The sequence below is a fragment of the Phaenicophaeus curvirostris genome, chromosome 25 (genome assembly GCF_032191515.1).
Source record: "Phaenicophaeus curvirostris isolate KB17595 chromosome 25, BPBGC_Pcur_1.0, whole genome shotgun sequence".
Taxonomy (NCBI): Eukaryota; Metazoa; Chordata; class Aves; order Cuculiformes; family Cuculidae; genus Phaenicophaeus; species Phaenicophaeus curvirostris.
In genome coordinates, this window is record NC_091416.1 from 1,710,674 (window position 1) to 1,724,957 (window position 14,284).

General features: G+C 44.3%; 2 protein-coding genes across 2 annotated transcripts in view; both read left to right on the forward strand.

Annotated features, from left to right (window-relative positions):
* Window positions 1–14,284, forward strand: part of LOC138730872 (mucin-17-like) — a 96,216-nt gene that overhangs the window by 67,072 nt on the left and 14,860 nt on the right. The window lies entirely within an intron of this gene.
* TMPRSS5 (transmembrane serine protease 5) overlaps window positions 1–14,284 on the forward strand; it is a 47,214-nt gene that overhangs the window by 163 nt on the left and 32,767 nt on the right. Inside the window, exon 2 of the mRNA XM_069876257.1 lies at window positions 56–223. Within this exon, the coding sequence (XP_069732358.1) occupies window positions 56–223 (168 nt within the window). The remainder of the gene's footprint in view (window positions 1–55; window positions 224–14,284) is intronic.

The window sequence follows — 14,284 nt, forward strand, 5'->3', positions numbered from 1 at the left end:
GGGAGCGAGACCCCAGGGAGCTCGATTCGGGTGTTCACCCCCCCTTTACCCCTAGAGACAGGAGACAGCAGCAGCCACGGCCTCTGGGGAGCTCCCAGTGACAACGAGCAGCTCCCCGCCCGGCTATGCTGCCCTGCGCACGAGTCCCGGCTCCTCCGGGGTCGCTGGGCAGCCCCCAGTGGGAATGGGGCAGGCAGAAAGCAGGATCTGTGTGCACTCCCAGGTGAGTGCTGGTGACTGCCTTGCAGGGTCTGGGGATGCTGGGCAGCCCCCACTAGGAATGAGGCAGGCAGCAATCAAGCTCTTCATGCACTCCCGGGGGAGTGCCAGTGACTGCCTTGCAGGGTCTGGGATGCTGGCAGCCCCCACTGGGAATGGGCAGGCAGAAATCGAGCTCTTTGTGCATTCCCAGGTGAGTTCTGGTGACTGCTTGCAGGGTTTGGGGATGCTGGCAGCCCCCATTGGGAACGGAGCAGGCAGCAATCGAACTCTTCATGCTCTCCTAGGTGAGTGCTGGTGACTGCCTTGCAGGGTCTGGGGATGCTGGGCAGCTGCCAGGATAGAAGGTTTCTCACCCTCACCCTGGTCTGTGCATAGCTGTCAGGGTTCACCAGAAGACAGGGAGAATATGGACTGGCCCTCCGGTATGGCTAGGATAGGAAAGGAAGGCAGGAATTTCTGACTAGTTGTTATTTCTACTGTAAACAGCTTGTATATTTCCTTTCTGAAGAAATGGGTCAATGCCACAGAGGGACATCACTCACCTCCATTCTTCCCCAGTGGAAAAGTCCCAGCACAGTCCTGTGTGTTTGCAAACCTCCCAGGGTAAAATTCTCAGCAGAGCTCCTGGTTTAAACACTCTCTGTAATGGTAAACAGATCTCTTTGCAATTCAAATACCAAGAGAAACCATTTCCTGAAAGGATGATGAAAGTGTAGCTGCTGTTGCAAATTTTAATATCATCTTATAGTTTAATGTCTTTTATACTTCCTAACTTTCAAAGCATTGGGAACCATTAATTTGAAGGGTGTTTCCGAAGAAAGGTTTTATTTTTTTCCATAAATGGCTTGATTCTCTTTTCTGAATGTGTTTTTTATTAGCAAATAACACCAGGCAAAGAGAAAGTAGAAAGAAAACATCTCTACAGTTAGGGTTTAAAAGGATTCAGTTTCTGGAGGATTTATGATGAGGGACTGGATCTAGAATACTGCTTTCTGTCTTTTCTCATTGTAGAACCCTAAACTTTTCACAGCAGAGCTACTGAGCCCTTTAGGGTATTGCATATAGGAGATGCTGTGCAATATATGTACCCTTGTCTTTCTGAGTCATCTCTAGTGTTAAAGTCAAATCAAATTCTCTTGAACTTTCCATGTGTTATTGAAATTGTTTCCTTGTACCCAAGTAATGTTCCATGGTGAGTTTTGCAGTGCCACAGCAGCCAAATGAAAACCAGAGGTGACACCTTCAGTACAAACTGCAGGGACAATCCCAGGAATTGCTGTGAGGTTGCAGTAACCTGGAAATATTCCTCTGCACTGCTAAACTGTGCTCAGTGCCACTATAGGAATTGTCGGACATTAGTGGTTGGTACATCTAGAACACTGATTTCTCCCTTAAAACAGCACAGGAAAGATTTAGTATGTTTGACATTTTGCTTGCTTCAAAATAAATCTCTGTTGAAAGGATGGATAACAATTCTTTGAGATGCTTGTGCTTTCTTTGAGGCCAAGAAGGGTCTTATCTTCTCCTACCATCCTCGGGCTTCCAGTATGCTTTCCATCCAGTCATCTCTAAGAAAATCAACCATGTTCCAAGTCAGGAAAACAGTAATTTATTCATTAATAACTGGGTAAGCTCTTCAGTGGATGAGCTGTGAGTCTCGCTGACTCTTTGCCATCTGTCTGGGCCTTTTAATTTACTGTGAAGATGTGTTTAACCGCTTGTACGAGTCATATCTGGGTGTTGCTACAACCACATTTTTTCAGTCCTACTAAAGAAAAAAGCTTTTATTCTGCCCACCTGTGAATTAAAGCAATGGCTGGTTGGCTGAGAGGTGGTGGTACTTATCCACATCTCTTGCCTGTGATAGAAATGCACGTCTGTCAGTCTGTAAAGTGAAGAACTACATCTTCAGCTGATGAAAACTGCAAGAGACTTTAATCAGGTGATGTAGTTGTCATGAAGTTTAAAGGGAGATTCATTTCACTTAAATTTTGTATCAAGAATTCCAATAAATGCCCTAGAGTTAGGTGAATCATGGGAGAGAATAAAGCACAGTAACAAATGAGACCAGCATATTAAAAAAAAAAACCAATCCTGGACCTGAAGCCAAAATAAAATGAAATTTCAAAACCACAAGAATAACCTTCTTATAAGAAGCAAAATCTTTTTTTTTTTTTTTTTCAGTGCATTTCTGAGTCTGTGATTGCTCTTTGGGGAAGCTCTGTGTATGGTGCTTTGGTTAGAGGCTGTTCAACAGCAGCTCTCTGCAAGCAGACAGTTCTGAGGAGTTGTTACTGGTTGGTTTGGAGTAGACACATCACTCCTAGGACACATCTCCTCTTTGTTTCTAGGGATGGAATAAGTGGAATAGTTCCTGGGGCAAATGTCATGAGTGTTTGGCAGTATTTCCTCAACAGGAGTTCTCTCTTTGTGCTTCTTTAACAGAAAACTCAGTCTGAACAGCACTGGGAGTGCAATAAGATAAGAGGCCTCCTGCACTGCACCGCATCACTGACAAAGTAAAATAGCAGAGATGTACCAGACATCAAAATCCTCACAACGAGGTAGGTTATTACTTTACTGTTCTATCACATGCTGCTGGTGTGGAAAGCTATGAAGAAAAAGGCAGGGCCTTGACTGAAAGCTTTATTTTCTGATACAAGGAACGTTCAGTCACAAATGCAGAAGAGGAAGAGAAGTGTCTGACTCCGCTGGGGGCAAGTCAGAGGTTTCTTAGGGTCTAGCCCTGAACTGTAGGATGAACTTCTCTACAACTTCATCAGAATTTTGTCGCCTTCTTTGTCAGGCACGTTGCTTTGGCTTTGGCTTTCTGGCATCAACATTCCATAAATATAAAAATAAGGAAGATTTTCAGGCAAACTGGTTCAGTGAACACAGTTTTTCCTCAAGTGTCAATGACCGCAAAGCTCCTTAGCATGAATTAATCAATACAAGTGCATCATACCCTTCTAAATGGTGCTGAGATCTCGTATAAAGTGTGATACAGAGAAAACAACTCAGAACAATGCAGAACTGTGCTGGTTTCTGGAGTACTTGCTAGTTGCTAAGCAGGTCCTTAAAAACACTGGCTCCTTCAAGATGCCATTCTTCCAAGGGTCAGTGCTATGCAGGTTAGGAGGAAAGTCATAGAAACACAATAACAAGCCTAGGATATACAGCTCCAGCAGTTCCTTTCTCTGTGGCACTTACAGCCCCCTGCAGCCAATTTTAGGCTCCAGATCTAGTAACTGAAACCCCCCAGCCAAGGGCCAAAGCATCCTCCTTCCTCTTGCGCTGCTTGATTACAGTTCAGGCTGCCACTCTTCCTTAATCTCTTCTCCAGCACCAGCCAGTAGCGAGACTATTTGCAGAAAGGTCAAGATGGATCCACGTGCACATCTGAATGGAAGCTGGCAGGACTCCTCTCTCATCATGCACGCAGCCCTCCGTCACAGAGAACTGCTGCAAAATCATCTGGCTGGGTGTTGTGCCACCTTTATTATAAACAGAGAGAGGAGCACATTAGCATTTCTTGCAGTAGAGGTTTTTTCTCAGTGTAGACCTATATCTGACTTCTGAATAAAAGACTTGAAGCTCAGGAAGGCCGATTAGTGATAATGAGCCTTGTGAACTTGAATCCTCTTGGTTTTTTTCTTCTATTCTGCCAAAACAATTCACATTACCAGACTCCTGTACTCACTCCTAGCGTAGAGGGAGTCTTCACTCTCATCAGCAGGAGAGACACATAGTATTATCAGGGTCAGAATTAGCTTCTGGGAAATGATTAGTTCTGTGCCTTGCACTGATTCATGAGAGCTGGTTAGTCCTGCTAGAGCACCCACTGCTTAGTCCACGCTCGCCTTTAATTGTACGATATTAAATCTATCCTTGAGAAATGGAAGTTCTTGACATAGCTGTAGATGTGGCTTCAACCAGCCACAAGGAGTCATAATCCAGTGGGGAGTGTCCTGTCAATTATGCTCTACTTTTAATAGAATGAGCTCATAATAAGGTGTAAAAATGATGGGCTGCATCAGAAGTGTCTCACCTGACATGATCTGAGGGTCTGGCCTGATGGTTTCTGAAGTACTTTCTGTGCTTCCTTTTTATTGTGATTTAAGAGAACATCTTGGATATAAATGAGCTGAGCCTTGGAAGACAGTTTTACCTTGATGCACACTAATGGTAATAGTTACTTACTCAACTCAGCACATTAACAGCCCATTAAATGCAGTTCGCTGATGGGCATGGCTTGTTCTTCTAGTGCTGTAAATTCCAACGGATTGTGCCCCTCCGGATGAGAGATATGTCATCTCTTGATCCCTGAAAGTCAGTAAAAGGGTTACCCACAGTGGGTTTTCTCTGCTGACTGTTGGTGGGGAGCCTGTGAGGGTTAAGCAGCTTCTGGTACATCATTTCACTTGGTTTCCACGATCCTCAACGTGGCGTGGTTGTTGCATCCCTGTTGCGCCCTCGGTGTGTTTGAGCCGAGATCCAATCTAGTCACACAAACTGGAAATGACTGAAGGGTTTCATTTCAGGTTTAAGAAATCAATAGTCTTTTGCATGAAATCTCTTCAGAAGTCAGGATGGATATTGATAGCTCTCTGGGAAGGAAATGAGTTCTCATCTCTTAGCTTTGGAAAAGGCACGGGCCAGGATGATTCTGGTTTCTCCCATGAATAAGGAGTCAATAGAGCATTCAAAATATTTTTTCCAAAAGCAATGCACCAGAAAGTTCTTATATTGAAGAGATGCCTGGGAAAAAGGAGCTCTGCCCCACCTCTGTCACCAGTATTGTGGGGAACTGGGCACCTTTTAACTTTTTCTCTGTTTTGGCCTAAAGTTAGGACAAAATTAGTGGATTATCGTGGCCTTGAAGTTTACATAGCATGAGCATCTCATGTGCTGAACCAAGATTCAGCCCAACCTGTGTCCTCTACTTGGTTCAGTGCATAAAGTCTAGCTTCTTGCAGACAAATTTGCTGTTAAATACTCAATCTGGACAATGTGACAATGACAATTGTCTTGCCTGCCAGTATTGAGTAGCCTGACACAATCAGCCTCAGACAGACGAATTCCTCTTAAGCTGAGGCCTCTGAAAAACTGGAAAGGCTAAGTAAGTGCAGCTATGGTGAACACATTGCCATTCAGCTCTCTGCTGTGGATTCCCTCTCTGTGGCATGAGAGTAATGGAATTAAGACATTTACTTCAATGCTCAGTGTAGCCTGAAGACTTTCCTAACTCTACTTTATTAAAATATCCCCTAACCTAGAAGAGCTTTGCACAACTTCTGTTGTTTCTCTTTTAATCATTTACTATTTCCTAAAGTTGCTTTTATCCTCTAAATTGATCTATTCAATTCCCCCAGGATTCCCGACTGGGGAACTGATATCAGTGTGCATTCAAATAAAATAAAATTTGCTGTAGCCATGTTAAAAAAATATTGGCTGAGCTCTCTAGAGAGCGAATCCAGGTTTGAAGGTGGGTGTCAATAATAATTTGTAAGTGACTGAAGGGCTGAAATACGCATACTGATGCTCTTGGGGTTGCAGAGCACAGTTCGTCCTTCTCAGGGTGGCTTTTTGAAGCTAAAAACTCAGTTAATTTCCTCCTTGTGGATGAGTATGAAAGATGCGCTGCTGAAAGGGACAAAGACCCATGGCTTTGCTTTTGTTCTTCACCAGTTGGTGCTCTTTGTGCTGGCCACTTATCACACTCAATGTAATATTGTTCACGACAGAGAAGGACAAGACAAAGATGATTTAGAAGCACCTGTCTAGGTGCAGTTTATGAATTCTGATTAACCGTAAGAAAATTCAGGACCTAAATATTCCCGCGCCGACGGAGCTGGGTGCCGTCAGAGCTGTGTCACGTGTGCTTCACGTCAGGGAAGTGGAGAAATGTTCAACCCCGGTCCCCATTCAGTTGGAGACACTTGCAGAAAGTGTATAAATGTCCCAAATTCTGAATGCTAACTAGGTTATTTTAAAAGAGAGCAGGGGAAGAGTCTTCCTGTTCTCTCCATCTCTTTGTCTGCTGCTTTTTTTCTGCTAACAAAGGCCCTTGGGAACCTTGAGTGCTGGCAATCAGCTCAGAAAAATTCACCTGGATTGCAAGAGCCTCTTTTCTGCCTTTATTTTTTTTTCCCAGCTCCTTGTTATTTTTCCAAAGCTCGGCAGCCAATGGAGATGTGTAATTAAAGTTAATTGTGATTGCTCGGTGATGCAGCACCCTCCTTCCCGACATGGCTTCAGGGTGTCTCCGGCTCACACACAGCTGCAGCCTGCGAGCACGAGTGAGCACACTCCGGAGAGACAACTCTCTTTACAGAAATGACCTTCTCTCCAAGCCTCCACAGCCCCACACCAGCCTCCTCTCACATCCACTGTTTGCTTTTGAGCACAGGAGAGCATCTCCCACTTCTCTGTCCACAGAGGGAGGTGGGAAATCTCACCTCATCCCAAAGGAGTCTCTGTGTGCGCAGTGATTGGGTCAGGTCAACTGAGAAAAGTGCAAGGTGTGGCACTGAGGAAAAGAACGGCTGTGTTAGCTGAGCCATAGCGCACTACGCTAGCGATAGGAGCCAAGGGAGTTCAGTTTTCTCAAGGTTTTCTCCATGGTAGAGCCTCTGGTACTGATCAACACTTCAGCTGCAAGGCTTCTTCCCTGAGGCAGAGGAGGAGACTGGCAACGCTTTGATCCACGATCAAAGACAATCCTGTCACATCCCGTAGATATATACCAAATCCTAAGCTGATTTCTGCCCCTTTTCTGATCCAGACTTCACTGAGAAGTTTGTTCCATTGTGCTTCTTCACCACATCATGATTTCAGAAGTATCTGCATTAAATTAAATTATCTGTTTGATAGGAACGGTTGGACTCGATGATCCGGTGGGTCTCTTCCAACCTGGTTATTCTATGATTCTATGAAATAATCCATCTTGGTTAAGAAAAAAAAAATTCTAAATAGCCCACAAAATATCGTATTTAGCATCATCGTGGGCTGGTGTAGTGGCTGCCCAGTTGGCCGTGGTGCAGCCAATGTAGAGAGAGGCAGAGCTTCTATGGTGCTTCACCCTGCTGAGAAGTGCATCGGCTCTTGCTGATGGGTGAATTAATTCCTGGATTCTTGGGCAGCACATCTTCTAAATTACAGAATCCTGGAATGGTTTGGGTTGGAAGGGACCTCAAAGCCCATCCAGTCCCACCCCTGCCACGGGCAGGGACACCTCCCACTGGATCAGGGGCTCCAAGCCCCATCCAACCTGGCCTTGAACCCCTCCAGGGATGGGGCAGCCACCACCTCTCTAGGCAACCTGTGTCAGTGCCTCACCACCCTCATTGTAAACAATTTCTTCCTTATATCTAGTCTGAATCTCCTCCTAATTAAAAACAGACTCACAAGCAGACAGTACCAGGTGATGAAGGAGTTGCTGAATCTGATTATACAGAAGGAAGTCCTTGCTTAGACAGCGATTTGCTAGCAAGAGTGATCAATAAGGACACAGCAAAGAACCAAACTGGTAAATACATGGTACAGGACATATTTGCCTGCGTGGCTGAGAGGTCTTTACCCACGTAGCATGGAGCTCAGGAGGGTTCTCTGCAGAGAGAACTAAACATGCTTCCTCTCTGCTTCATGCCCACTTGCACACATCTACCTAACCTAGATTAGTCGCCGTTGCCACAAGCACATGGATCTTTTCAGGTCCTTAACTCTGTACCTGACACACAGGGTGCTCTGAGAGCTCTTCTTCAGAAATGAGATTCACAGGTACCTGGATCCTCTTTGCAGTTAGGGGAAATAATTACTTTACGCAATATAATTTGCTTAAAACCATGACAGTTTTAACTATAGTTTAAGGCTAAATGACTGTTCAGCAAGACAGCTGGTAAAATTCACCCTGTAATAAGACTGAAGCAATGTAAACAAGCCCAGCCCATTCAGGGCTTTGAGTTAATATAGATGTCAAATACTCCTTTCAATATCTCTAAATTTCCGAAACCATCAGATATTTTCCTCTGATATAAATGTATTTATAATAGATCTCATCCTTTATCGCCTAAACTCACAACATATGTGTGTCCTAAATCCCTATAATTGATTATGGTTGAATATAAATTGATCTGGGAAGAAACATCATCTAATTTGTTGAAATACCACAGGCACCTGTGACACCATGTAATGAAGAATTCCTGCGGCTACGCGGCTTTCGGGAGCTCCAGGCCTGGCTCCCTTCTTGCTCGGAAAGGGGCTGTTCCGATGCAAACACTGCCCGAAGCAGCCAGAAATGACAGCACCTTGGCCTTAAAATAAAACCTGCCCTGAGATTTTTCTCTCTGCTCTGCCAGGCTCCTGTAGTGGCCGCGTTCTGGTTCAATGCAAGATGTTATCTGAGTTTACCTGCTTTAATATCGTGGAATGGTTTGGGTTGGAAGGGACCCCAAAGCCCATCCAGTCCCCATGGGCAGGGACACCTCCCACTGGATCAGGGGCTCCAAGCCCCATCCAACCTGGCCTTGAACCCCTCCAGGGATGAACAACCTGGGCCAGGGCCTCCCCACCCTCACAGAAGAATATTTCTTCCTAAGATCTCATCTCAATCTCCCCCTTTTCAGCTTAAAACCATTCCCCCTCATCCTATCCCAGCTCCCCCTGATCAACAGCCCCTTCCCAGCTTTCCTGGAGCCCCTTTCAGCACTGGAGGCTGCTCTAAGGTCTCCTCGGAGCCTTCTCTTCTCCAGGCTGAACAACCCCAGCTCTCCCAGCCTGTACGGGATGTGCTCCAGTCGCGTATGTTTTGCTTCTTGGGTCTGAATCAGCCACAAACCAGAGCACTGGGCAAATGGAGAGTGTACACGTAGAGAAACCGAGTCAAATCACTGAAAATTAACCCCCTTTCTTTGCAGCCTCCCAACAGGCTGAGTAACGCCAAACAATACTAATTTATCTTATAACCAGTAGGGAAGTATCTCTAGGGCCTGATGTCCTCTACCCTCCGCAGTTAATAACAGCAATACAATCGCAATTATGGACATAATGCTCAAAATTCATTTGCAGTTGCTTGAGTGTGGTGATTTATTGTTTGGTAATTATCTTGCCGGAGTCTTGAGGATGGAATAATCTCCCCTATTTACATAATCAAGGCATCAAAGCCTTCAAAGCAGGGCATGCTATCAGCAGATGGCCCTACCATGTGTGGTAGGATTCCTTTGTTTTTATAGCTCGCGTTGCATCCAGCCTCAGCTCATCTACAGCAAAAAGTTTACTGTCTTTTACTAATTAAGTGTAATTTACATTAATATTGAGAGTCCCTGGAACCACGCGGTGGGTGTTCAGCTTAGAAGAGGTCTGGTGTAGCTATTCCAAATGTGACTAGCTACTAAAATCCTTCCTTGCATCCTAGCAAGCTCTTGGACCCCCAGCATGAGCCACATGTTATGATCGGCTCCAGGAAAAGAAAATTAATGGCATGAGAAGGTGCGATCACTGCAATAACACAAATTTGTGAGGCTGCCTCCTCGAGAGCTTTGATCTGAGCAACGTTATTTCTTATTGAAACTCCTCTTTTTTCACCTAATTGCTCCTGTAAAACTTCTCAAATGATTTGCATTTTTAACCATTTTAAAAATTGCATTTTAATAGTATTTTTGTAAAATTAAGTGCCTTCTAGTACATTTATTTCAGACTGAAAAAAAACCCAACTTGGAGATACACGCTGCTAGACAAACCACAGCTATATGTCTTTTCCCTGACTGAGCTGCTCAAACACTCCTCAGGGTAACGAGGTGTCAGTCTTTGATTTTGCTGCTGTTGATCTCCTCTGCTCTCTTGCTTCCCTGGCTCATCAAACAGAGTGGAAAAGCCTCCCTGATGATGTGAAGTGATGAATGAATTCCACGTTTTTCTTAGCGTAGGCATCTAGCTTTTTCTTTATCTATGAAACTGTCTTTATCCCAACCCACGAGCTTTTTCACTTCTGCCTTTTTTACTCTCTCCCACCGGAGGGCAGTGAGGGAGCATCCGTGAGGAGTTTGGTCCCTGCTGGGGTTGCCAGGAGTTCAGTGCACTGATGCTGTAGAGGTGAGTTATGTAGTTTGTGTTTGGATCGAGTTGTAGGTGCAAACATGAGCTGCTGGGGCAGAGGTGGGGTGCGATGTTAAGTGCTGTGCAGAGTGAGCTGGGGCTGGGTTTCTGAAGGCAGCCAAGGTCCTACCTCTCCCTGGCCAGCTCAGCCTCCGTCCTTTTGCTGCACTGCAGCATTTTTTTGTCCCTGATAGTGGTGGGTGTTTTTTCTGAAACCACTCTGCTGCCGGGCTAGGACCATAGATGTGTTTTATTACCATTTTTATTATCTTCGGTAAGAGAAAGGAAACATTTTCTTTTGCATTATAGTGCTAGAGAAATACAATTTATTGCAATATATATTAAATCTGTATCTTTTCTTTAAACCAATTCTGTTTCCAGCTCATGCAGACTGGCATGGATAAGGGCAACCTTGAATAAGGTTACCTGTTGTATTTCCTATCATCTAGAAACTTCTTTTTATCGTATTCAGCCTTCTGAATTCATGGAATCATAGAATCATTTGGGTTGGAAGGGACCTTAAAGATGATGTAGTTCCAACCCCAAATTCATGCACCCCTTTTAATCACCATATAGAGATTTGTAAAGAGAGCACCAGCCTGTCTGACACATTTCTTGTGCCGAAGAGCTCGTTTCTTTGCACTGTGCAGCTCACTTACTCTCAAGGCAGCAGAGAAAATCAGTGGCAACACAAAAACCGTGGTGCAGTTCATGGTTTGTACAACGCTTAACTGAGCATATATTTCAAATGAACTACGTCTTGCCTATTGAAAAGGGCATTTGTATCTTTCTTGAGGTCAATAAACCAGAACGATGACTCATATATTGCAGAAAATTAAACTATACCATTTATTTCTTAAGTTGGCAACGGGGAAAAGATGTAGGGGATTATAGCAAAGCCAAAATGCGTCCCTGAAGTTTCTCATTTCCCCAGTGAGGAGGCAGCTTTCTGTGCTGTGGGCACGGAGCAACTGCCTGGAATGTTCTCTCAGAAAGCTACAACCAAAGGCAGGATGGAGTCATGTAGAAATGAGGCCATAACACAGCATCTACTGCTCCTGAACGTTGCTTTGGAGTGATCACCTCTCAAAGCCTGGGTCCTTGCAGATCCAGCCTGCAGCCCCCTGATGCTGAGCCAGAGAAATCCTGGAATCGTTGAGGTCAAAAAAGACCTCCAAGCTCAACCCAGTCCAGCGTCAGCCCAACCCCACCATGCCTGTTAAACAAAAGTAACACCAAATTAAACTTCCCATCATGTTCACGTCCTCTGCACCGCGGATACTTACTGGAACAGTCTCTTCCACCTACTTTAGCCCACAGATTATCTCTTTTTCCAGAGGTCTGATAGTGTCTGGACATCTTCAAAAATCAACTTTCAGCTCAGAAGTTTGGCAACATTCCTTTCTGTTTGACTAGGCTTTATTGTATCTTGTGTCTTTTGGTATCCCACTTATAGACAGGAGTGTGACCACAGACCGTGGCGGCTTGGGTTAGTTTGGGAGTTTTTATTGATGTGGTTGTAGTTTTGGGTTTGTTTGTTTTTAACTTAAGGGTTTGTTTTATCTTTAATATCAAAGAATTCAAAAAGATCTCCCTTAAAAAAGAGGGTTTGTGTTAGAATGGCAGCCTGTTTTACTTTGGTGGTGAAGAAACAAGATACAAGAACCTGATGCAGTTTATAAAACGAAGCTCCTCTCCTGAGCGCAGGATCCCAGCTTGTCACTAGGTTAAAACACACGCAGATGAAAGGCTTGCAATTGCATTTCAAAATAGAATTTTGACTTGACATTTCTGAGCCTTGTAACTCTGTGCCTAAAAAATGACACCGGCACTTTTCATCTGCTCTTAATATTGGTTTTATACTAATAATTACCACCACCTTGTAATTAGCTGAGCGTTCTGAATCTCTCTGCCTGTCATCACAGAAATTGGGTTGCTCCGATGAAAGTGTGAGCATTCCTGTGTTCTTATTTGCCTGAAGTCTCTCAGTTTCCCTTTCTTGACTCAAATGTTTGTGGATAAAACCATTGCATATGAAGCAGCAATCATCAAAACCTTCCTAGCTATCACCAGCTGAGCTGTAATTCTAGTTAAACTCATTCAGAGATATTTCATCTTTACGATTTTAAGGAGGATGGAGAGAAGGGAAGTTAGCTATGAAACTCGGATTCCTAGTCTATGTATTTTTTATCTGCACTGCAGTTTATTTTTTTCAGTACAACTTCAGATGCCCTGCATGTATTTCTTCCCCGAATCCTCCTCTGTTTCCCACTGACACCAGTCTGACCAGTGTCCTACGAGACAAGAAAGATGAACAGCAAGCAGCAAAAATCGTCTTGTCCTCTGCACATTTGTGCCTCGTGTTTGGGTTCCTGACTGTTCCATAAGGTTTATGCTCCAAGAGAGGATCTTCCTTTTAAACAGATCTTCAAAGGATTTGTTCCCTTAAATGGGAAAACAGAAAACTACTTTTTTTTCCTAGTGTAATTTTTAATTATGCTTCTAATTAGGGGAAAAAACTGTCACAGAAATTATGCCTTTGACTTGTCAGAGGCAGAAAATTAAGTGCCAAGCTCACGTTCCCATTTTTACTGCCTTTGCCTTACAATTTGGAAAGCTCTGGTACCTGCAGCATTTCCTTGTGCTAATGTAGCCTGTGAAATTCGAAATATCTGAGCTGGGGATCTGGAGATGCTCTGAGTAAGGGAAATTCAGAGCAGAGGTTACAAAACCTGTGCCTTCTTTCCACCTATCTCGCTCCATTATGAAAAGGGTAAAAGCTACTTATAGTGCATGTATCCGTATTAGAATTACTTTTGTCGGTGAAAGAAAAACCCAGTCTTAACTACAGTTTAGGCTGCATTTTGCTTTTGTTTCTGAGGCCATTCCAGCTGACCTGCAGGGACCTCTTGTTCTGAATGTTCCTGTTCTGAAGCCTGGTGAAAACCAAAGGAATGTGGTTGTGGTTTTACCAGTCAGGCTCATTGGGCACTGAATTAAAAGATTTTTTTTTGGAGATCATAGAATAGTTTAGGTTAGAATAGACCTTTAAAATCATCGAGTCCAACCGTTAACCTACTGCTGCCAAGTCCACCACTAAACCGTGTCCCTAAGTGCCACATCTCCACGTCTTTTAAACCCATCCAGCGATGGTGACTCCACCACTGCCCTGGGCAGTCCCTGCCAGTGTTCAACAAACAACCCTTTCCATGAAATGATATGTCCTAATATCCACTCTAAACCTCCCCCGGTGCAACTCTGTTCTTTAAGACCTTAGGGGACCTGAAAGTTAATCTTTTGCTTTAACTTTAAGAGCAAGTCAAAGACCTAGCAGTTAGGCTTAAAGACAGCCTTGGGTCTTTCCCCAGAGTCTCCAGAGCTTTTCATCCTTGCATCTCCATCCAGGCTTTGAAGAATACGTGATGGGTTGCTGGGTGCCAGCAGGTCCGTTATACAAACCTCAAAGTGAAAGGATTGTGGAAGCTTTTCCTTGGGAATCATTCCCAGAGTGGCTGGGCTGGACTTCTCCTGGGCAGGGCTGCTGAGGAAGCCTTCTCTTGGCAAGAATCAGTCTTTGTATTGGAAAGGTTGAAACTGCAGCCTCTATTTGTTTCCAGGGCTTCCATGAAGGGGTTACAGGGCTTGGACGCTCATCCCCAACGTTTGTGCCTCCACTGGGAATCTCTGCAAAGTTCAGAAAGAGACTCGCCTCTGTTTACAGAGAGCTCACCTGCTGTGAGGAGCCCAAGCTTCCACCCCTTCGGAGACTCTCATTCCTGTTAAATAAAAGCCAGTAAAGGTCAAGGCTGCATCCCAGATTAGTCAGGATGGAGCCTGAAAATTTTGCCCAAGAGTCAGGAGTTGACTTTGGGTCTCCTGCATTTAAGACCATCATCCCAGACACCAGACTTGTTTATTCTCTCCCTTAAATTTTGTTTGAAACTCACAATTAAACTGTAAAACCCAGCAC